Source organism: Habropoda laboriosa, unplaced genomic scaffold (genome assembly GCF_001263275.1).
Source record: "Habropoda laboriosa isolate 0110345459 unplaced genomic scaffold, ASM126327v1 scaffold286, whole genome shotgun sequence".
Classification (NCBI taxonomy): Eukaryota; Metazoa; Arthropoda; class Insecta; order Hymenoptera; family Apidae; genus Habropoda; species Habropoda laboriosa.
In genome coordinates, this window is record NW_017100422.1 from 155,210 (window position 1) to 180,671 (window position 25,462).

The 25,462-nt window shown below is 35.5% G+C and overlaps 1 protein-coding gene across 1 annotated transcript in view; it reads right to left on the bottom strand.

Annotated features, from left to right (window-relative positions):
- LOC108575518 (furin-like protease 2) overlaps nt 1-25,462 on the bottom strand; it is a gene marked incomplete at its 5' end in the record, with an annotated part of 58,181 nt that overhangs the window by 4,801 nt on the left and 27,918 nt on the right. Inside the window, 9 exon segments of the mRNA XM_017938335.1 lie at nt 532-1,000; nt 2,719-2,967; nt 4,223-4,410; nt 9,537-10,002; nt 13,289-13,505; nt 16,353-16,796; nt 16,798-16,938; nt 18,359-18,531; nt 22,143-22,437. Of these exon segments, the coding sequence (XP_017793824.1) occupies nt 532-1,000; nt 2,719-2,967; nt 4,223-4,410; nt 9,537-10,002; nt 13,289-13,505; nt 16,353-16,796; nt 16,798-16,938; nt 18,359-18,531; nt 22,143-22,437 (2,642 nt within the window).

The following is a 25,462-nucleotide window of genomic DNA, read 5'->3' on the forward strand; positions in this document are numbered from 1 at the left end:
GATTTTTTATTTTTTTCTTAAAAAAATAAATTTAACAATTTATATTTGGACAAAATAAATTTTCACCCAACTAAAATGTGATCAATTTGATGAATTTGATCTTGGTCGTGAACTTTCGTGAACAATCTGCCATTTGGCAATAAAATAATTGACGAATTTGGGCTTGCTTGGAGTTTTCAATTAATGTACTTACAATAAGTTAATAAGTCCCATGTGGTAGTACATTTAACCCTTTCGCTACGCCAGATTTCTTATTTTCGCCGTATCGTTTTGAAATTTGTGTAGTTAAGTTAAGGTAGAAATACTTAAAAGATGAAATTAAGGATTAAATTTGAATAGAAGTGTGCCAAAAGGCGCGAACCGTACAGTGTGAGCAAATTTTCGAAGCGCCTATATGCGCCAATAGTAATGAAAGGGTTAAGAACGGAATTCTCAAATCGGTCATTTCGTATGCAACAACCCAATTACTTCGGTTGTTTTGCTAGTTTATTGGTTCAAAAGAAAAAAACGATTCTTCGAAAGCAAACTCACCCCTGTGCGCAAGAAGATCTGCATTCTCCGCTCTGCAGTTGCAATCCATCGTGACAGGCGGTACAGTTCAACCTAGACACGCACGTTTTGCAGGTATGCAAACAAGGCACGCACACTGGCCTAGAGGGTTGTACCATCGAGTAGTAGCCATCGTCGCACTGGTAAAGACACCGTTTCCCTTGGAGGAGCATCGAGTTTTGACAGGAGATGCAATGATTTTCCGTAGAACCGGAACAAGTCTTGCACGAGGCATGACACGGCTTACAGTGGCCACTGTCGTAATACTCAGAGGTATCGCAGCGATCACGATATTCAGGGGCGCACAGACCATCCTCGTTAAGGGTCCAGCCGTCGTTGCAATTCGTGCAAGTCGACATCGTGCAGGTGGCACATCCAGCTGGACAAGGTACGCACTCCCGTCTTTTCTTGTCGGCGCTGTACCCGACCTGGCAAGAAGCTCGACAGGTTCCTGCAATTTGTAGGATAAACGTCGAATTTATTTTCTTTTCGTGCAACTGTGATTATTTCTAGCACTCATGTGTAACGTGTAAAGTCTGTTTTATGAAATTTTAAATATAGCAGACATGTTTCAGGTGATAAAGTCAGGTGAAACACCTTGTATAATGCAAAAGAAATTCATATCGTCCACTGAAAAAATCCTACTGAGTCCCATCATAGAGGAGTCTTAGAAAATACATTATTATATACATAAATAACTTTTTCTAAAACATTACTAGCTAAATATGTACTTTCATTGTTTTGCTGATCGCGTAGGTGAGCCAAACAGCTAGCAAGGGAACTCGACTAACTTGAAATTTCCGTTTTTTTTTTTAAACTTTGCCAGTTTGTAAGTGACGTCGCTAAAAGTATCACAATACCCTTTTTACTACTTTTTGGTTCTTCAGGGTGAAAACACCCTGAAAACATTTAAATACCAACTGTGAAGTAAACCTAAACAGTCATTACAAAATTATTCAGCCTGAGATTTGGTCATATAACAAGTAGGTCGCATTTCTGCTAATATGTGGTACTACATCTGGCGAAGAAATGTAATTTAACCCTTTAGATACAGATCACACGTCTCAGAGATGAATCCAAATTTTTATTACGCTATCACTACTATACATGTACAGAAAATTTTGGCTACTTTAGTTTTAGCGTTTGTTGGCAGTCGGGACAGCACAGGGACGAGGTGAGTAAGCCTCTCGCTCTACCTTTGATGTTCTCCTGTGCTCCAACGTCACGCGATGGATTAGCACATGTGACCGTTTTGGCCAATAATAAAAATGCGTGTGATCTGATTGTATGAGTGTGTCCGCCACAGCTCTGCACAGTAAGTACACTATTTCCACCAAAAAGATCCTAATTTTTTATATAACATAAACATACTGTTTTTGTACAATATTGTATAAAACCTTACCAAACACATTATACAGAGATTTGAAAAATGTTGCAGTCAGAGGCTTCGGGAGCATGTTGCACTCATCAGAATAAACAAAAAAGTCTTAATGAACAGGGGTACAATCGATATCATTAATTTCGAAGTTACAAGACGTCTTCATCAGTAAAATATTACCCCTGTCTATAGTATATGTTCAATATGTATAGCGCTGGTATTTTGTTTAATTTGCTTGACTTTATAACAACCGACAGGTTACAGCGACTGACTCGAGTAGGTTTTAGATAGACACGCAATAGTCTGTTATTGTGTTACAGTTGAAAACGTCTTCAACTCCGAAATGAACGATTTTCGTGCCCATGTTTATTAACACTGCTTTAGACCTTTTTTGAACACAGCTATTTAATAAGAAAAAGTTGTCAAAGTAGTCTAAGAGACTACACGTCTGTTGTAACGTCTTAAGGATGTCTGTAGTTAAGGGTCGAATCGTATCATAATAGTTTCTGTGCGAACACAATGATACTTATGAACAGCAATGTACATTAGAAACACAACAACGCCTATTTTCCCCCCCGAAAAAACCAATCACAACCGTTCTTCATTTTTACGAATACTCCTCCCTATGAAAACTTTTAATCAAACAGAAATCGATGAAAGTCGAAAGGATGATTTACTCGAAACATTGCGAGCCTCTTACGGATACGCTCATGTCTGGAGAAATAGGTTTCTAGGTTATCGGTTGTTGCAGTCTGTCGTTTTTAAGGATTAACGTCTAGACGAGTACGTACCGTTCAGAGAAAACAATCCGGGTCGACAGGAGATGCATTGGTTCTCAGCGGTGCCGTTACAGGTCTCGCACGTAGAATGACACGGCGCGCAGTTGTAATCTTGCGTCTCGTAGGTGTATAGGGGACATGCTGCGTAACACTTGTTTTCGTACATTACCAGGTGATGCTCGCAACTGGTGCATTTATCCGGCCTATCTTGGCAACTGGCGCAGTTCGCCTCGCAGGGTACACATGTACTGTTCTCTGTGTCTGAAAATACACGGGTATTATTCACGTATAGAGGGACTGCAGTAATTTTGCCCACTTCGATGGAGAATATATACGCGATAAACAGAGCTATAAGGAAACGTGGTATCTGTGACATAAGTGCTTTCAGAGCGAAAGAAGCAATCGGAAGGAAAGGGAAATGTGAAATTGGATGTGAAAGTTGTTACATGTGAATATTACCGGTGAAGTTGTCATGACAGAAGGGTTTAATATTTTTCTTAAACAGAAGCTATTGAATTTCAGAGAGCAACTTGTTTCCTTTTGTAGAAATGAAATATCAAAGGTAATTAGGGTAGTGTAGAGATGATTTTGGGAAAAGCAACAGTAGTGGCATTGAATATTTACTTTTGATTGATAAAAATTGATTAGAAATAGTAGCTTTAGACAGAGTTAAGAAAGAAAAAGAAGAAATTCGAGATCCAAGCTTTTTTTACGATCGAGTAGTATTATTTTACAACACGAAATATGTCAACTACAGCAATCTGTTTTCAATTCGCAAATAATATATAGAAATATTTACTTTGATTGAATCAGTGAGTTGAAGGACAGTAAGTACAAGTCCAAAATTAGCCATTTTCAAACAATTTCAAAACTAAATATAAAATGCGTAGAATTACACGAAGTACCCTACAGTGTTTCACGTAGTCCCGTCAATTTAACGAGTGCGAATACTTGTCATGGATTTGACAATAAACGAAAAAAAAAAAAAAATTAAACATGTGACCAAATCAATGAAGTACAAAGCGAAGCATCAATATTATATCAAGAAATTTGTTGTTGGAAGACTAATACTGGCCAACAAGGTGAAGACAAATTTTTTGAATATTATGCTTTTGAATATTATTATGCTTATTTTAACAATCACTTTTCATTAATAATTTCTACTTCAATTACATCTCAAGTAAGTTAATAAATTGCGTTATTTCTTTAATTTCCCGACTAAAAAGTGGTTTGAGTTGGAAAACAGTACGTACAAGTTCAATGGTTAAGTTCGGTTTGAATTATTGAAAATTTATGAAAAATTTTAACCATAATTAGGCATATATAAAGATGTTCTCATCTGGGTTAGCGTATTTAAATTAGAACAGCACTATAAAATCAATGGCGTTGATGATACACGAAAACTAAGCCTATTCTTTCGACTTGTACTGTTCTTCAACTCGTTGATTCAATTGAACTGATTGAAATTTTTCCTCGTACAATTACTATTTATCTCGATGAAATCCTCTACACTTACTTTCGTAATACCCTTCTGGACACTGCTGCAGACATACTGCTAGATCGGTAACTCGCAGGTGAGCAGGTGCACAGGAGAGACAAGAATCCTGGCCAGCTCCGGCACAGATTTCGCAGGATTCATGGCAAGGCCAACATACGCCTCCTTGGTTCGGGAAGCTCCTTGGAGGACATCGACTCACGCACGTGCTGCAATTGCAATTTTCCAACCAAAAATTCTTTCAAATAGGTACCTTACCGTTCTAAACGCTTTAATCCTATCAGATGGGTTATCCCAAATCCGCTTTAATTCCCTTTAAGAGGCCAAGTAAGCGTTTACCCTTGTTAGTTGCACGCTCACGTTTTCTTGGATCCTTCAGGTGTAAGGCGAGATGTAAATCCCAGATTAGCGATGCGCATAACATTGTTATTCACGTTCGTTGTTGTTACAACGATCAAGGAACAAAATTATATTACAGCTTTGGAAAATAGTAATCCAGATGTTGTGTAACTGTTAGCGTTGTAAAATGAAATGTCAAGGGAGAAATGGACGAGGGTCTGTTTCTTGCTTGCTACAATATTTGTATACATACGGATGAATTTTTTATTGAAGAATTCAGTTTTGTACTTAGAAATGGGAAAATAGATGAAGATTTCAAGTTATTGTCATTTAATTCGTAACAATACATGGGAAAAAAGGCTAAGGTTTCCGTGTTTGCATGGGAAAAGGATAAGAGTGTGCGTTGTACAGTGTCTTCGCGCTATGTTAATACATTTTTTAAGTATAACTGTCAGGTAAATGTTAATTAATCCAGTAATGTCTAGAGAATCACAAAAATCACAGAAATTTAAAGTTCGTTTTACTCAAAATAACGTTAAGCGGACACTCATTCTGTTATCCCAGTACCTACTCTTGAAACACGTATCAGGAATAAATTGACCCGTGTGTTACTTATGCCATTATTAGTTATAATTTAATGGTCACTTGATATAAATACGAAATTCTGTCGACACTGTGTGCATATATCCATTTACAAATTAAAACAGGACAATTTCTAGTTGTTTTTCAATTAAGCAGGTAGAGACATTTTATCGAGATTACTAATGAAAAATTGGGATGAAAAATTGATGTTAATTACTGAAATTAATTAGTAAATGTCGTATTTTAATTGAGCAGATAGAGACATTTTGTTGGGATTGCTGATGGTATAAAGATTAAAAATTGGAGGAGTTCAAAGAATTACTGACTTTTTTCTTATCTACGAAAACAAATAGAGTTTAACAATATTCGATTAATTCCAATCAATGATAAAAGTTAATTAAAACGGGACAAAATTGTCATGTTTTAATTTATAAATGGATAGATATATGTATTGTGTCCCAAATCAATTTCCGATTTTCTTATGATAATTTGTAAAAAAAAAAAAAAAAAAAAAAATAAAATTCTAATCAACTTTTACCATGGATTAAAATTAGTTGAATATTGTTAAACTATATTTGCTTTCGGAGGTAAGAAAAAGGTCAATAATTCTTTCAAGTCCTTCAATTTTTAATCTTTATACCATTAGTAATCCGACATTTACTAATTAATTTGTGAATAAATAAGCAATTGAAACAATAATTTCTCAATACACATACATGCATTCTAATTCGATGCACTGAAACATTACTATTAAATTGCACCGAGTATCACAAGTGCTCTTCATTTGATATTTACATATAATGAAAAATGACAGAGGTGAAAATGAAAAAAAATAACATTGAACGTGGATTAAAAGAAAAAAAAAAAAATCGCCAACAAAGGACATCGTTTACGTGTCGCACGTCGATTTTAACGAAAATGTGTGATGTAGTAATACTTAAAAAAAAAAATATTCGACACGTATCTTCTTTAAAGCAGTTTAATTTGAAAGTATGGAAAATTAGAAAAAGAGTCATTTCATCGTCAAATAGTTCTCCGGCTGGCAAGGTTCGGAAAAATAATCGAGCTTCCTGTTTAAACAGCAGTTCCATCTTTCATGAACACGCGATGAATCTACGGTATACATTTACGTAATAATACAGAGTACACAGTAAGCACAAAGAAGCGAATACCAAGCTGCTTTAATCTTGCGGAATTAACAGTCTATGTTTTCCGTCCAGTAGCGCAGGAAAAATTTATCTGACACGTTATTACGTGTACGAATTAAGTACTCTTCGTCAGAGCCAGGCAACCATGAATGAAAAAAGTATTTAATTAAAATGTTCCACTAATACTCGAGTATCGTTACTTCCTTGTTATTACTGCGTTATTGCAGTTTTTCCATTTAGAGCGTACTAATCAAATAAAATATAGGAAATCAACGGAGATAGCAAATATTACGACACGTGACATTTTACAATGGTTTTTCCAGGAAAATTTCACAATTCTTCGAAACATACAAGAAAGAAAGTTACGATATTAATAATTCACGACTTTTAGAAGATTTCCAAGAGCAATGTAAAATGTAGAACTAGCAGATGATTACGCAATATTGAATTTCATAATAAAATATACGTGAAAGTAGCCGTGAAAAAATTGATTAAAGGAATATCAAATTTTCCCTGCGAACCAGTTATTGCCAGACCGAAAATTCACCGTTGTATTTTTGCAAATGCTGGCGGGGCAAGGTGGACGTACAACTGGCACAACGCACAGCGAAATGTATTATGAAAAGAGGCAAGTGGTAATTCGAATAAGGTGAGTTTTCAAGGTTTTTGTTAGCAATTTCTTTCAACGTGAAACAAACAGATCTTTAATAACAGTGTTACTTCGAAGCATTTATTGAAGCGAAGGGAAAAGATAAGTTACTTGTCAGTAATATTTGTGCATGGCAAATTGGCACCTTCTATTGTATTTAATTCTAATTTATTTTATTCCCTTTAATTCGCATGGAATTATTTTTAGTACGGTATTCAGTCACAGATATTATTTTCACTGCAAATAAATGATTTAAAAGTTGGAGGAACTTTAGATGTGGAAATTGTGGAAAAATGTAACGAATAAAAAATTCAAGATGATTCATGAAACGAATTGTAGAAAAATTATTCTTTCGTTTCGCCGATAAATATATGATATCGGTAATTTAAAAAAAAAAAGAATTCAAAAATATTAACTATTACATATCCATTTAAAATAACTAACACTGCACTGTGATAACTTTAGAAAAGAATATAATTAAAAATACACAATTGTAAGAAATTACGTTGTTTTTAGAACAGGTGAAATGACGTATTTATTTATGTAAAGCGTGGAAGTCCGAAACAAGCAAGATACGAGTTAGCATTGTTTTCGCGAAATAAAAAGAAACGGAACACAGTACTAAAACCGACGAGGAAAGAAGAAGTCTAAACATTTCTGTACACGTTGTTGCTAGCTCCGCGTAAACTTTGCCGTGAAATTTTAAAACTTTTCTTTAACCTTTTGCCTTTGAACCTGTGCAATTTGCAAGAATTCCGGATTTTTGCCGCTGTCTCATTCTCGAAAGGTGAAACATACTTTTGTTTCTAATTGGAGCTGCGGGATTCTTTGTACAAATTTTTTTTACAGCAGTCCACACGACAAATCTAAAGGAGTGCACACAAAGTGTAGATAAAAAAATATCAAGCGCTGTAATTGCAATTCGCACAAAGATTCTTTTCACGGTACAACGTGACATCTTTTTCATAAGATCCGTGGTAAATTCACGATTTATCATAAATTGCGTTAATTTCAACTATTCATTTCCACTTCGAACGAATATGTCATATTTTATATTTATTTCCTCGAAGTTCTTGATAAACGTTTAGATTTGTAACGGAACAGTCGGTACACATTTATCTCGGTAAAATATGGAACAGAAAGGTGTAAATTTTCGTATACATTGCGTGCATCGAAAAGTAGTCAAATTCTCAATTTAAATGTAAATTTCTTATTAATACGAGCAAAGAACCCGGTGCTTCGTGATAACGAATGCACCAACCAATGAAACAACAGACTGAAAAATAGAGATCAACATGATTGCCATTCAGACAGATTGTCTACAAGTGGATTGCTTATTACCTGCATAAAATATCGTTACGCATTCTATTTTTCGTTAATTGACGACGAGCCTTCGGGAGAAATATAAAAAAAAGCGTCGGACTGATATGGTTTCACATTAGAGTCTTCATTGGCAATTATTCACGCGGATTTGTCACTTTGCAGTGCTGTTTCAGCTTGTTTTTATTGGCAATTTTCCACGCAAATTTAGTAATGCACAGTTCGACGATAACTTTTGTATTGGCAATTTTTTGTAGCTTGTTTGTAGTCTGCAGTTCTATAACGGGGAAATCTACCGTTCACATAACAATACATATCTGCATACTCAAATAAAACGGTTCAATTAACCCACTTTTTCGAGATAAATCTGGTCTTACTGTGCCAACTGGTTACAACTATTTTATGTTATTTTATGATATCTCGTGGGAAGTCGATCAGGAAATATTTACCTTCCGTACTTTGTTACAACTGTGTATCTATAGAAATTTTGCTCAATTTAACTGTTACCATGCCAAGGTAATAGTTTTATAATAATGTAAAATAATAAAGTTCTACGACAAATATACAGAGTGAATCACATAACGTGATCACCTCTATTATTTTCTTTGTTAGTAGACCGATCAAAGTTCTCTTTTGTCACAAATGATACAGTATCGAAGGACTTTCAAAGTGATCACATTAGGTGTATTCTATGCCTTTTTTAAAAATAACTTTTCAAGATCACCTTCACTATTCCGATCTGATTTCTGGTGTACCTTATTCACGATGAAATTTTTCCTCAACCAAAATTTGCCTAATGGAATATTAAATGAAACTAAATTTTCTATCTAAATAGCAGCATTTCAAAGCAAAAATTCGCTTCTTACGCCGACATGTAACCATTTATTTATTTATAACTCGAGTAAAAATTAAAACCTCGAAAAAAATTCTACACCAGACAATTTAGAATGGATTTAAGAATGCGTGTGCAAAATTTCGTAATAATTCATTAAGTTTGTAAATACCGCTTTTGAAATTTCTTGCACGAACATGCAAGGTTACGCAGCATTTCAACAAATTAACATAATTTCCAGTTGAAATTTCGATTTTGGCCAAATAGTATCTGTTTCTTAAACAATGAAGTATCAATTTGTGGAAATTAAAAGAAAACCGGTCAAAGTAGTCTCTCCCCTTAAAATACCGCACTTTGGAACAGTTTCACTACAAGTATATACAACATTCGTGTAAAAAATACTAGGAATACAAGTGTTAAAAATGTTCAACATAGAAAACAACAAATAACTGGAACATCACTTACTTGTCGAGCCGATAATTCTTGCAAGCGATGCACTGGGTGGGCCCTTTCCCGTAACAGCCCTGAGGATCGCACTGGGGATCACAGTCATGAAGAATTTTTCTAGTAGTGTCGAGCGAGTCGTCCCCGACTTGGGACGAGGACGCCGGTGAATCGAAGGAAGACGACGTGTCCCCAGGCAGTCGATTGGTCAGGATAGGAGCTGAAGAGCCGTCTAACGTCGCCACAGACGCCTGGACGTTGGACGCCGCGCCGACGTACGGGCCCTGGTAGCCCTGAAAGGTAGAGGAAGGAAAGAAGTCGACGTCGCCGCGATGGCCCAACGCTAGCGAGTCATCGTCTACAGGGAATGGATAATGCACGTAGGCGTACGAAGAATGCGCTTGTACCGGGTTAAATTGACGCGTTCGTTTCCTGATCGGGTTGATCGCGGTTCCATAGAAGATCAGCTGCCACTTCTTTAGGATCCCTGTAACAGTAAATGATATCATTTTTATCTTTAAGTTCCTTTGTTAAATGTTCTCCTAATGGTTACGTACAATTAACCCCTTAACCTATGATTTCTTTTCTGACAATGCATCTAAGCGTCAGCCATTTTATATTTTAGTACTGTATCAGGTAACAAAAACTAATCTGTCACAAGTTAATTACACTTCGTAATCCTCTGTCTTATAAATTCAAAGGAAAGTTAGGATTACGATTAATTTTTCTTACTAATATAACGATTTTTGTCACATCTTCACCAGAATCTCTGCCACGAGTCTGACAGGTTGCCATATGTTAAGGGGTTAAGTATGTACAATATTATTTAAAAAGTCATGACGATTTCGATACATCTATCAACAATCGCTGGAGTAGGCTGTTCATTTGGACCTTTTGTACCTTTTGGACCTTTTTTTGTAACACTTTGTCGACTGAATGGCCCTTTATCAAAGTTGACTGTGGACAGTTTGGAATATATTATGAGGGTGGTACGAGACAATTTTCTTCTCCAGTTATGGTGGTACGAGCAAATTTTATACGTAATTTAAATGGTTTCAAAGAGTGAATAAGATGGAAGAAAAAATTTTGTATAAATGCTATTTGCTTTTGTTTTTTTCAAGGTCACCTATGTATATCTACATGAATTTATATATTTTTTTCTACTGTATGCTGTAGCATAATAATATGACCTTGGCTCTAAAATTTTCAATCAAATGTTCAACTTTCTTTCATTTTTTGTCATTTCCTCTATCAAAAAAATTTCACTTTCATCTTATTCACCCTGTCAAACCATTTACATTACGTATACAAATATTCTCGTATCATTATAGCTAGAGAAGACAAATAGGTGGCTTGTTTTACGTGACCCACTCTGTATAATGGAAAGTTGAAATTTGGTCTACAAGTTAGAGGAGGCATGACTCTACGGTTTTTGTAATTTTATTTCTTTCCCATATCGCTGATTTAAATATGGCGTGAGTGATTTAAACATTTTTGCTTATTTCTAATAAACATGGCGAATCATAGATATCCATTTGGTACGAAGTAAATGTTGGAATGCTATATGTAAGTATTATTTCGTTATTTTGATAAAGTTGAAATTAATTAATAGAAATGTCAACGAGAGAAAGCAAAAACTGTAACGTTATCATTATTAACAAGAACGTTAATTTGAGCATCTGGCATAAATAAAAGTTCTTCATTGACTAACGGCTACACATAAAGTAATTGTAAAATAAACATTATTTTATTATATATAATACTGTGAATTCACGTAGTCTAATATTATTAACAAAAATATATTTCATTCCGGTATTTTTCTCTCGCTAAAGAAATATGATTTCTCCACTCATTTGCCATATTTATCCCTAGATCTAAGTGCTCGATGATGCGAGTGCGTATGACACTTGATTCCTGAAAAAATAAACGTTAAATTAAATAAAAGAACACTTCATACTTATTTTAACTCTTAAATAAAAAGATCTTCAAATAGGTATTAAATTTTTAGTTATTAGGTTACTAGCAAGAGATTGAAAAGGCGCAAACATTTACGCCATTATCATTAGTGGCTTTTTTCACAAAAACAACAAGGTTAAAAAAGACGAAACAGATTTTGTGTCATTCAAAAATTTTAGTTTTGAAAAATGAGACAGCTCTCAAGTAACTGAAGAAAGTTAAATATGATTCAAAAAATGTTGGAAATTTTCAACATGAACCAAGAAGCGGTACAATCATAAAATTTAACTAAAGACGAATTTCGAAAATCTGTGGGAAAAGATCTGGTAGTAACGATTCGTGAATGAATTAATGGAGTCAGTTAGCAAATTTTAACAGTAGATTTCACATTTTCTTCCCCCCCCCAAAAAAAAGTAAAAATAAAAAATCTCCAAAACTGATGATAAAATAAAGAAAATAATCCAACAAAATCCGATATAAATATCATCCGATTTTGGGATTATTTTAGGTGATCAATTTGATAATGTTTCATTTGAGAATTTATTATTATTCTATTACCCATTTTTGCAGTATAGAGTTTTAAAAGCTATATAAAACAAAAGTTGTATAATATAAATCCACGAACTCTGGAAATAACTTAATTTTGAAAATTTTAATCCACTTTAACCGTTTTACGAATTTTAGTAAGTTTTAATATTTCACAAGGTCATTAGACGACAAAGTGTTATCTGTATTGTTAGAACTGGTTAATAATTAACTTTTTCAACAAGCATGCAGTTTATAACTTATTCAAGTGTTGAAAACTTAAAAGCCATGCACTAATGGCTATTTACCATTTGCACTAGTGCAGAAATCGAAAAATTGTCAAACTACAGATCGGCAAAACAAAGATGAGGCTGCTGACGTTATCGTCAATGCGACTACTGCTGGATTACTCGTCGAATTTATTAGCCGAAATTATTCCTTGAATTAATTATTGAGTGCTGATCCGTTACCATTTGCTCACGCAAGGCTCGATCGTCGCCTATCATTCTTCATAGAAGACTTCACTATTGTATCTTCCACTTCTAGACCCTAAAAGACCCGTCTGAAGCCTCGTCTTTGCCTTATCGATCTGTACATGAACCACTCAGAAGCCAAAGTGACTAACTCCATAAAATTGAATTTATTAAATATTTTTTACTTATCAAGAATTAAACACTAAGCATGTGCTTTGATACTAAAATTAGAAGAATATCAAAAAGTGGTGTTAATCATTTTGCCTTCTGAATGGCTCACATATCAATTCGATTAACTTCGCATAGTAATATAATTTATGATAAACGAAAGACTAAATATTTAATTAAATGAAAAACTTCACTCAAACATATCGTCTGTTTGTTAGAAGAGTACATTTTTCAGGAAATCGGTTTGAAATTTTCTGTGATAGAAAGTTTTTAGTTACTTAACCATATAGCAACGAAAAAGTTTTCTTTTGCAATTTAGCTAATAGTCTTTGGGTTTTTACGGGTCTCTAATAAAATATTGCTTATGTGCATTGCTTACTATTAAAAAAAAGGGCTAAAGCAGTCCTATTTTGAATCGTGACATTGTTCTTGTTAAATAAGTATAACTTTAATTTCAAATAAAAATACCTCACTTGTCGAGTTATTTTTTGCAGATATCTGAAAATTAACGATTTTTGCAGATATCTGAAAATTCACGAATTTCGAGATGTGTCACTCTTCCAGCAAACCGACGATACGGATTCTGTATTGAATTCAAATAACCAATTTGTAGTATATCGATTTGAACGTTGAAACACTACGAATACTTGCCTGGAGAGTTCACGTGCCGACTTCCTGCGTTAATGATCTGCAGGGTCCATCGACCATCCGCCTTCTCACCCCAGAAGTGTACGCTGAGGAAGGGCCAATCGTCGAAGCTCGAGCTGAGGACGTCCCGTGGCCTCTCGAAGAGTAACGTCGACGTAGTGCCCATTGGAGAAGTCAACAGCAATCTCAAGTTTCCACGTGGGAAGAACCTTAACGAAACCTAATGGAAAAATAATATTCCCTTTGTCTTTATCCGCTCAAAAGGTGTAAGAAGACATCCTCCAATATTACTTCAATAACGTTAAAACCAATATTTGTGATTCTTTAAAGAATCCATTATAGAATAAAAGAATTGATTAAAATAATCTGTGTTATCGTTTACGCTAATTTTGTTACTCCTTGACACTCAATTAGTGCTGTCTTATTCTTTAAATATTGAAATATTAATCATGTACAGTTACTCCAAAAAATATTTGGACACTATACAAGCTTGCCTTTCTAGTGATATAGTTCGGTTAATTATAACAGGATTAGGTTGATGCTTTTTCGTTGTGAAACGTAAATTATTGTAGTTAAAGATTATATATTGTTAGTTTAATGCATTTCCGTACATATTAGGTGTAGAAATGAATTCTTTCCGACTTCTGGGGACAATCAGTGTTTCATTTGAAAAGAATGAAAACAGATCAATCATCGAAATAATTTCTATTACTGTTGATGACCTTATGCTATTTTTCTGACAGATTGCGAATACCACCGCGATAGAAACTTGGTGGCTTTGAATCAATTATGTGAATCCAGTCGGAAAGAATTTATTTCTACACCTAATAACATTGTCATACAAATTAATCGAAAGTATGTTCAATTACTATGTTGCACAAATATTCGGACATTTAGCAAAAATGAACATTTTCAATATTCATATTATTCATATATCCATAACATCTTAAATATTCTAAATATTTCTGTCTGTCATGTTTAATGGTTGTTTTATTAGCGTCTGAATATATTTGGAAGTAATTGTATATTGAAAATGAATGTTTCAAACGAGTGAACCAACAATTTAGAACACACTTTTCCATTGTTTATAAATTGGAACAATATCTTTGCTGTAATACTGGTTTTTAAAATTCACGTGAATTGTAAAATTATATTATTCTTATTAAACCTAAACGGGAAGTCTATTTCGTTCTTTCATTAACAAGTCAAATTTTACCTCATGGTGTGCATACGAACAAACTTTGTTCCTTTACATTAGAATACATTTTCAACGTTGGGAGGGTACTGAATAAAAGAACGAACGATTAGATGAGAAACCCATAAGGGGAGCATTGCATGAAAAATCTGACGGAAGGAAGAACACCGGAGGAAAGCGAGAACGTTTATAAAAAAAATTTATTTTCACTTTATGTATATGTAAAAGTATATTTTGTTCGGGCTTACGATTCGTGAAATGGGTCTAAAAAAAAATTTACATTTTAACGATCCGGTGAATTTATTCCTTCTATGGGCTGAATTTGCAAATGTACGTACATAATACGAGAATCTAAAGGATTATTGCCATTAAAAGTATATTTAAACTGAGCTGAAAGGTATTAGCTACTGCAGAGAGAGGAATATTGCGTGATAAAATACTACGTTTTTTCGAACTCGTATGTAGAAAAAAAAAAAAAAAATGTCCCAAAGGTAACTTTTCTCTGTAAGTGAAATCTACAGTATTGAAAATGGTTTCGTACGAGAACGATTGTTACAGCCTTGTGTTGAAATATCTATTTCAAACTATTTTTTGCAGTCGAATAAATTACGCGTATCGCAATGGAAAGCTAAAATTGAAAGAGCCAATAAATGCTTAACAAATTTAAAGGAACATCAAGATGAATTAAAAAAAAAGTACTTCTGTTTACAAGATACCAAGTTTACCAAGTTTAGGAAAAATTCAAAGCAACGTTTAGATCTGTTTCCAATCGAGAGAGCGGCAAAAACTAAACGGAATTTTACTCTTCGCTTGCAAACGAATCCAACGCACTCCTCAAATTATTCGTAAGATGAACAGGGGTAGTTATCAATCGAACTGTATTTTCTGCAATGGAGCGTGGATGCTGAGTTTTTCGTGGCAACGCTCCATCGCAGAAAATATATTTCGACTTACATCCGTCCCAGTTCACTTTGGTGATAATTTCAGAGGTGCGCTAGATTTGTCTTCATTTAAGGGGGTGCACCACCCTTGAGGTCTGAAAATGATACCTAGTTTTGGCTTTTTTTTTTTAGAGAAAATAATTTACTCAGTCGAAAACTTTTCATAAGGGCTTTATCGTAATAACCCCTCAAAGAATGTAGAAATATTTTTTCGTTTAATTTCTTTGCAAAATGGCAGCGTTACAGCCGCGTCGTCGAACTTCTATTTCAGACGCACGCCTCCACGATGTTGTTTCCTGCTGCCACACGGTTTGACTTGGAGCGAAATATCAAACATTTTTATAATCTACATGTCAAATACTAAAGAAGTACACAGAATTTTAAAAAAATATTGAGTTTTATAAAAATGACGAGCATATGAAGAAATAATCACATTTTTTCCCAAAATTTGAGTATAAAAATGTTAATTGCAGAATCTCTCTTCGAATAATTCAATATATTGCAAAAATCCTATGTATTTCTTTAGATTACATAGCAGAGAGTATTTTGAGAAAATTTCAAGTGAATCGGATGAAAACTAGAAATTATGGACACTACCGACTTTAAAAATGTCATTCAAAGAAAAACGCGATTAAAATTTCGATTACTGATTGACGGCGCTTCGTGAAATCGGCTCCAATGGTATAAAACCATTAAAACTATTTGGATTACATTTCTAAAAGTATAAACCATCAATTTAAGCAAAAAAAAAATTGGATTTTTTCAAACCTCAGGGATGCTCTAACTTCTTAACGAGTAAAATACACCTTTCGCTTTTTGTCCTTATCGCAATTAGCAACAAAGGTTGGAATTTTTCCTAAATTTTACCACGAACTTTCCCAACAACTCAATGGTAATCCTGCATTTCATTCGTTCTTGTTCATTTCCTTACCTTGCACTGCACGTGCTCGAGGAAGCGGACCTCGTTTAAGGATCCAGCGCAACCGGTGACATCCATGTACACGCTCAGCGTGTAACCGTAGGTTGGATCGATACGCCTCTCCTCGCTGATCTCATCGGACTTGCAAATATGTTGAGGTGGCACGTTGGTCCACTGTTCGGCAAGGTTCACCATAGCGCCTGCGTCCATGAGCCCATAACCGAATTTGTGGGAGACCTTTCTCTTCACCCCGTTCAGGATCCAACCGGGCTCCTTTTCAAGTGGGCCAGATCTCGAGGTGAGGACCACCAGGTACTGCATGTCCCTCCACGTGAGGCTCGGGTTTGCCTCCAATGCCAGGGCGGCGATGCCAGCGGCCAACGGGGCCGAGGCTGAAGTTCCTGTGTGCTCGACCGTGCAAATATGATCTGGCCTCAGTTTCGCGTCCATGTCTACAAGGCTTGTAACCACCTTGAGTAGCACTCGATATGGACAGCGTAAAGATACTGTTCGTGTAACCGTCGCAATTGCACGAGTCCGTGTGCCGACCACCGTTACCCGACGCCCACACGAAGATCGAGCCCTTGCCTTTGCGACCCTGTCGTACGTTTGGAAATTGTTCAATGGTATCGTTTTGCAAGTACAGAGAATGAGAGAGAGTGGTACTCTCTGATTTCGAGACAATTTTCTTATTCGAAAGTTTAGTTTTGGTAGCACAGACGAAGGTAGCATTTAACGCTAAAAGAACTGGCTGTATCAAAATGAGCCAACTTCCCAGAAGGGAATTTTACTAGAAAAAATACTTTTTATGTCGATGCAAATAGAAATAAACACGCAGAAAACACAGAAAGTTACAAAGGGTGAGACTTATCAATATCGAAAATTCATCTTTTTTAGGTAAGTTGCTAATGGCTCATTTTGACCCAGTCGACACTTCTAGTGTTAATAAAGAAAGGTGGTAATTGTTATAATGTGGCAGAGAGAAATTGGAGATATGCAGTATCTGTATAATCATTCTTATTAGGATTGCAAATATGGAATATTTCTTGGTCCATAGATTTAGTGACAAAATTTTGTTCAACTTATTTTAGTTTTTCTTTTGTGAAAATTTTTGATGGGGTTTTTGAAGGTAACTATAATAGTTTGGGCGCATAGTTAACCAGCAAACTATTATAAATCGAATGATTACCTTTTTACTTTAAAGTAAATCATTTTCTTTGTACCAATAACAAATGTTATTCTTCTAAATAAAATAACGTAAATACTATTTATTTACTCTCTTCTCTGTTGAAATTATACAATACTAAACAAATTCTAATTAGGTGAATGGAAACCTTTTCAACTGATTAAAAAAAGGTGATCTTTTGATTCAACTGGGGAGAGTGCTCTTCGCCTGTCTTTTGTCGTGTCGTATCGGTTGACGTACCCTGCCGTCCATAAGTATTAGGACACCCGTTGTGTTCGTACAGAAAGCATTATATGATTTAAATTACATTTCCTCGCCAAAGTTGGTGTCATACGTTAGCAAAAATATACTTAAAGCGCCGGTTATTTTGTTGGAAACTTTAATTAAAGCACCGCAATATTTACGAGTTTTGTAGAAACATGCATTTTTACAAAATAAAATAAAATAACTCTTGTAAAACAGAAAATTTCCATTCAAAAATTTTACATAGTGCTTATTACAGGCACAGCCACGATTTTTAATGATATAAATATTCAGCCACTTGCTGTTCAAGAGATATAATATTTTTTTCTCCACAAACACGTAAAAACGCATTTAGGCGGGTCCAGCGCTTAAAGTGTTATTAATTCTGTAATGACTTTTGTATGTAAAATTTTGTAACGTCAGCGAGGCTTGCTTCACATTCAAGAAATAGATTTTAGTAGATTTCTATAGACTTTAGTAAAATTCAGTAGATTTCAGTAAGTGTCCTAATACTAAACGAACGGAGGAGCGTATCTCAAAAGACACGAGAGAGAGAGAGAGAGAAACTACACAATCGAATGCAACTTACGCTGGTTACGCCATAGATGAACGCCCTCCTGGCAAGAGGGCCAGGACCATCGACGGTTTTTCCATCGTCCTCCGGGCCCCAAGATGCGCTGTATATATCGATGTGATCAGGATTCAATCCCAGCCCTCTGGCTTCGACGGCATCGTTTACCGGGCCATCGAGCATTCGCACGCCTGAGAACACGGACGGTATGTGCGTTAGATAGCTTTCTTTCTCGTTGCCTGCGCCTACGAGTTTTCACATTTCCATGGAATCCGCGCGCAAGCCTTTGCCACGAAACGAGCTAATCGCAAGAAACATGGCCCCATGGAATTCTAATTGCATTTTCCTTTCATTTTCCTCTCTCCTTTCTCTCTTTATCTTTCTCCTGGTCGATCGACATCGAATTCCATCGGTGGAGAACGCGCCTCTTAAATGCCGCGCGTTACACGCTATTTCGAACGCGTTAAATCGAACACGAACTATCGACATGCATTTTAATGGAAACGAGCCGATAATGTTATCGGAACTCGATATCCCCGCGAGGGAAAACGACTTACAACTGGCGACTCGATGCGTGAAATGAGTGACATTCGGATAATTGTTACGGAGAAAAAGAAGACCGAATGAAACGTAACGCGAAGCGTCGGAAAAAAGAAGTTCTGTCCTTCTTAGTTCGATTGTCCTGATTAACATTTTTGAGCATCCGAGAAAAATCAGGTAAAAACTAGTAGAAGTAACTGTAAAAATTAGACTGTTTCTAGAGCCGTACAAAACACAGAGGACATTCTAACTTTGCTTAAACGGTGGAAAACACGTAGACCTTTAAATATTTCAGAAAATCCGGAAGAATGAACAAATTAGAATATAAGACGTTTTAGCTTCATGATAAATGAGACTACAAGCGCAACAGAGGCCTAACCCCAAAAAATTTCTTTGCGTACTATAGCTAATGAAATTGTCGACGTTGTAAAATATTTTTTTAAGTTTCTATTTTTAGGTACACATGTATTATTTATCCCGTGAATGTTTTTGGAAGGTTGCTATAGAACTAAAGTTCTGCTGTATACGAGATGGTTTATGCCGAAATGTGAATTCACCCAAAATTGTGGGTTATGCCACTACTGCGCTGATAGCCTCAAATACGCAGTATTTGGAATGTAGAAATTTCGAGACACGTTAGGGCATTCAATGATGATACGAATGATACAGCGATTGATATTTCTGGGAAACATCAATCACTGGCTGCTCTCGGCACTGAAATTTCACCGCTAAGTGTTGCTTTTTGGGTATTAGAATTACGTATTATAAATTATCATAATTTTACATATTACACTAGGTTATTACGTGTAGTTCGAATTTTGCGAATAATAAAGGGTAAGCGGAAACACGTATAACGCGAAAGGAAGAAAAATAGCACCCGGATCGTGAAAATTCCAAAGTATAGGTCTTCAAGAATTTGCGATTTATAAAATACGAGTGTTAGAAGCTTTTCCTAATACAGGAAGGAATTAATTTTCGTGTTTAAAATAGTTTAGTAAAAATTCAAATTGAACACTGAATAAAATGTGAAAATTAACAAAATTTATGAGCAAACCGCACGTTGAAGTAATTTTTTACTACTTGCGTGTAAAATTCATCTTTGAATTTATGATAATTTTATGTCAATGAACAGCTTGTATTTACCTAACTTAACCTAACCAAAAAACGTATATTTCAGATGTTAAAATAACGTATCAAATCCTGTTTGATTTATATATGAATTGTTCCAAGGATTTTCCCCGAAGTTGGTTATAATTATTCGCGGAAACGTTGAAAAACTTCGCTAAACGCATTGTCTAATATTGAATAGACATGCAGAAACAACTTAATACCACGAAACAATTGTATTAGTATAGAGGTACGTCTGTGGGTTGAGAATTGCGATTCTGTTGCACGAAAATATTGTAGACGACGTGCTGGTACACGTTGCGGAGGTAGGAAATTTATGTGTAGGAAATGTCTGCAAGGATGCGTGATGTTAATTTTGAAATGGATCCATTGTTCAGAGTTTCTAACAGAAGATAGTTTCAAGAGTCAACACCTGGTAGACAGAATATCCGGAAACGAGGGAAGTGTACAATATTCGAGTCACCGTTTCGACTTGAATTGTGTGTGTACGTAATTCAATTTCAGAGTTTTTAGCAGAAAAACAGGAAACCAAAATATTCCACGGTCTAATCTCGAAAAAAAAATTTTTCTGAACAAATTTTAACAATAAAGTTTGTAATAACTATGACGGTGACTGGAACATTGTACATATTTAGGTACGATTTTTTTAGTACACGATATATTTCCGAATTTTACACCATACTTTTAAATAATCGCCATTTAACTAAGATTACCCTTTACATTAATCTCTGATATTACTATATATGTATTAATCTCTGATAATGTACGAAGGAAAATGCATAATTGGATTAAGAAAAAGTAATATTGAATTTACGAAGAAAGAACTTTCACAGTAAAATTACTTTTTTCCAAGAAAAGCTACAAAATGTTATACGTGCTTTTAACTTCGATACATGCAAAATGATTCATTGAGGAATAAGGAATCAAGGTTAGGAAAAATTGACATTTTTTGTTTAAAGCATTCAATAATCAATTTCTATCACTCTAAAATTTTTTTGTTAATTTTAGTTCATAAAAATTGAAAAGTTAGTTAATTATAATTGAATTAAATTGAAGAATTTGTGTAAGGATTTGTGAAATAATTTATGCCAGCTTGACAAAATCTTAGGAGAGCATCGTTACATTGTATCCAATAGCTATGCAAATCTAAAAGAGGGTTGGATGATTCGTAATGGGCTGCAATTAATACGGTTGAATTAGTTACACTGTAATGTTTACTTGATTAAACAAGTAGATTTCAATACTTCAATATTGTCAAAAAATCCCATGTGATGTAATTGTCACTGCAAAGTTTGTTGTAGTTAAAAAAGAAAATCTATTTTCAAAATAACACTTTTCTCAAATTTATATTATGCTACAGGTAATTTTAAAGAGCAAACTATTCTGTCTTAATTTTTTTTTTTTTCGTGTTATATGCATTGGTTTGTAATGTTCTCAATTTAACTGCATTAACCCTTTCGCTGTGAAGATATAAATACGAAATTTTAAAACTATTACTTTTTAACTTTAAAAGCAACTCAAATTAACTCCAATTAAGTGTTCTTCTTTGTGCCAGACACTTCGAAAATATTACCTAATATTTTTTATAATATTACGAAAATATTACATACGTAGTACATGTTAGAATATAACAAAAGTATTACACAATATATGTTAAGTTATGTCACAAGTAACTTCGCTTTCAACAGCATCACAACAAAATCATCTTACATCAACTACCCTCTGAGATCTCATTCGTTACACCCGAAAACTATAACGAACGAATACAAAAATCGAAGCCGTCCAATCTTGAATTTCGCTGAACTCAGGGTCCCAGTAAATACAACGTTCAAGAAGTGACCCGTTTATTTTCTTCCTCCGGACTAGAACTCGAGACAAACACTTGATCATAGGTGGAACGGGGAAGTCGTAATTCATATCACCGGATATCGAAGAAGTCGCTTCTAATAAAGAGGACCGTTTATAGGAATGAAATTTAATTTGCTGCAGTTGCGTTTTCTTTTCGGAACAAGGCTCCCGGAAACGCGAACGGTTATTTATAGGGTGAAACGACAAAGGCGTATTCTCTTTTTCACTTCTCTCTCACACTTCAATAGCTCCTGCTGTCCGGAAGGAAAAATTCGCAATCTCTTACCTCCGATGCTCGCGTTGTACGCGACGCCGACGCCGCAGTATTGGTTGAAAGCAACCGCGGCAACCTCCCCGGCGCACCGCGTCCCATGCTTGTTGTCGCCGTTATCCCTTGGCATCGGATCGTTGTCATTGTCATTGATATCCGTGCTGGCTTGGTGATCGTAATTCAGCGCCAGGTCCGGATGATTCGTCTGTATGCCGTCGTCGAGGATCGACACGACGACACCCTTGCCAGTGTAACTCTTCTGCCACGCAGGGCCAAGATTCATGTCGTAGCCATCTTTGGCTCCTCCGTTCTGGAAAGAGAAAATAGAAGAACGGCGTCGAATTGATGTTCTACCGTTGAAAAATCGGATATTTCGTTGTTGGCTTTGGTGTCCAATGAAATTGGAATCATTTTTTGGGATAAACAAAAGGAGGATTTGACGATCGTTAAGGTTCTTCTGCGTTTAACTCCATCGTACATTATTGATGTGGGTGATTGAAATAAAAGTTTCCTTTTGTATATTCAACTTTTATTAACACGGCTCGGAAAGAGCTCTAGGGACTGTCTCTGGACACCCAAAAAGAGAAAGCTAGGGTCCGCTTATACCTACGAACTGTTTATACTATTGTATTGCAGTGTAGAGCAGTGATGGCGAACCTGTGACACGCCAAGACATTTTGGGTGACACGCATCGTTTACGGACAAAACCGAGCAGATCACAAATAATCGTCACACAAACAACGAAAAACAACGGTGCCTATCTTCTATCAACGAGCTTCAGAATCGTTAATTCGGAGCTGAACCATAGCGAGTCCATGATCGTACGAGGTCGTAACGCTCGCAACGATTATGGATATTTCTAGATGTGACACGACACCCGAGTTAAGCTAGGTTTTTTCCGAATTTTGACACACCGAGCTCAAAAGGTTCGCCATCACTGGTGTAGAGTGTTTCTGCTCTAAGAGAAGTATCTTTGTTTAGAAAAAAAAAACGTTGAGACAATTTTTGTTTTCAGGCGATATATTTTGTGTAATAATCCAACAGACGAGATATCTCGCGTCTCGATATCGTTAATTTAACGCTTTTGACGAGAAATATCGCGCCTTTGTTTCTTAACCCTTTCGCTACGGCTGAATTGGTCGTCGATGCGCCACCGCTGAACGGAACTCCAAGCCATGAGATTGCATTTCCGCGTTAGATTGTTGCTTCGATATTTTTTTTTAGAGATAAGGAAATTTTCATTAACAAGTAATATGCTGTCGAGGACAGATCTCGTTAGAACACTCGCAACGTTTGCTTCGATTCCTGACCGATATTAGGAGCTCGCTATATTTGTTCTACCGACTATATCTTAGAGTTTCTATACTCAGAAATCGCTATTCTATCGAATTTGACTATAAAAAATTGGACATTACAGTAGGAAACACAAAATAGATTTCTAAAACTTTTTTACACTTCCATCTGTAAAGACATTATTGTCACCGTGTTACGTCTCTTCTACAACTGTACAAATTTTGTAAATAATGTTTTCGCTTAAAACTTGAAATAATGGAGATATTTGAGGTGGGCAGAATTGATGAGACACTGTACACTTAATTTTATTTCAGATAAAACTTTCCACCAATTTTAATGCAAAATAATTATTCAAGGCTTTTCCGAATTAGCCTCTCAATTAATGTCACGGAATATTATAAATAAATACCCAGAAACAATGAAAGATCTCTCGAAGGAGACCGCGAAAAAGTGCAGAGTAAGTCGGGTTAAAAGCAAACAAAGAGTATCACCGTGCAATTTACAGTTCGCCGACAAGAAATATGCGCGTTGTACACTGTAGCGAAACGAATGGATGCAATTCGGTAATAACGCATTTTGTCAGAAAATGAAATATTACGTTTGCAATACTTGAAATTAATTAACTCCTCTAATGGCTGGGCATAAATATCGGCCAGTTCTTTCGTGTACCGAAGACCGTAATAAACGATAAATCTTGCCGTGTACGCGTCAGGAAGAATGAATTTATTGGACAACACCGTCGGAACTTTTCGATATAATTCTAATAAAATTTTTCTCTATATGACGAATGACCGTCGAACGGACCGGTGGAAACGGCACGATTCATCGATATGTATATGAACGTTGTCCGCGTCGTGTGTTCGTCCCGTAAATTTATAGAGCGAACGTAAACATTCAATTACAGGACCGCTGTAATAATCGAGCGATTATAAGCACGATAGCACGAAGCACAACCGTAAAATACGAGCTTTGTCGTGGACGTTTCACGAGCGCCGATCATATTCCGCTGCTGCGAAGAATATTTCTCTCTTTTTTTTTGCCCTCTCTTTCTACATTTTTTCTGCATTCTTTTTATCCTTTCGACAATTCTAGCGAATCAACAATGTCGCAATAACATCTGGCCAACGCAAGCATCGTTCAATGTTCCGTTCAGTGCTTTAATGCGGACGGTTGTTTGTATTTTTGGTTTTTGTTTTTTTTCTTTATCCTTTTCGCGTATTTGCTTATTCCACGGTCGAAAAATCGTAAACCTTATCGAGCGTGAAAGGTTTGCAGGAAATTCATTGAATTTCAATCGTAAGGAAATTTTTCGAATGACCGGAGAACGCTTGCCAACGATTCCTCCGCCACTTTGTCATGGTTAAGCGGCTCAAATTTATGAAAATTATTTATGATATACCACGGACGATGAAGAAAATCCGATTGGATAGGTGCATGCTTTATTTAATTTTTAAAGATGATCTCCGGTTTGAATTAGAAAACAGTTCTTTATCAGATTTCAATTCAAGTCCTATTGAGAGTATTAACTATATTTCAGTTGCTTTCTTTTTGATACATCAACCGCGAAGAAAATGCAAACAAAGTGTAAATTCATGTTTCGAAGCTTCAGATTAAAAAATCTCCTTAAATGACTTATCGTTTAAAATAGTGATATGGATATGACAGCTTATTAGGTAAGAGTTGTGACAAATTATACGATATTTTTTAACATAACATGACTTTACAGTTCTTTGTAGAAAAATCATAGATTAAATGATAAATTTGTCGGATCGTAGAAGTTATATCGAATTCAATCCTGTTAGATCCATAAGTGAAGAATATTAATATTCCTTCAAGATTAATTTTTCTTCAGTCATGCAAGATTTATTCTAGAAATGCTTGTAATAGTACCAGATGGATACATTGTAATTCTTATCTAAATAAAGTATAATCTCCACAAGTGTCAGACCGCAAGGAAGCTAAACCTGACAATCATAGAGTCAGGGACTACGTTTTCGAACCTCGCGCCCGCCTTTGTAGTTTGCCGAACGTAGACAAGGACA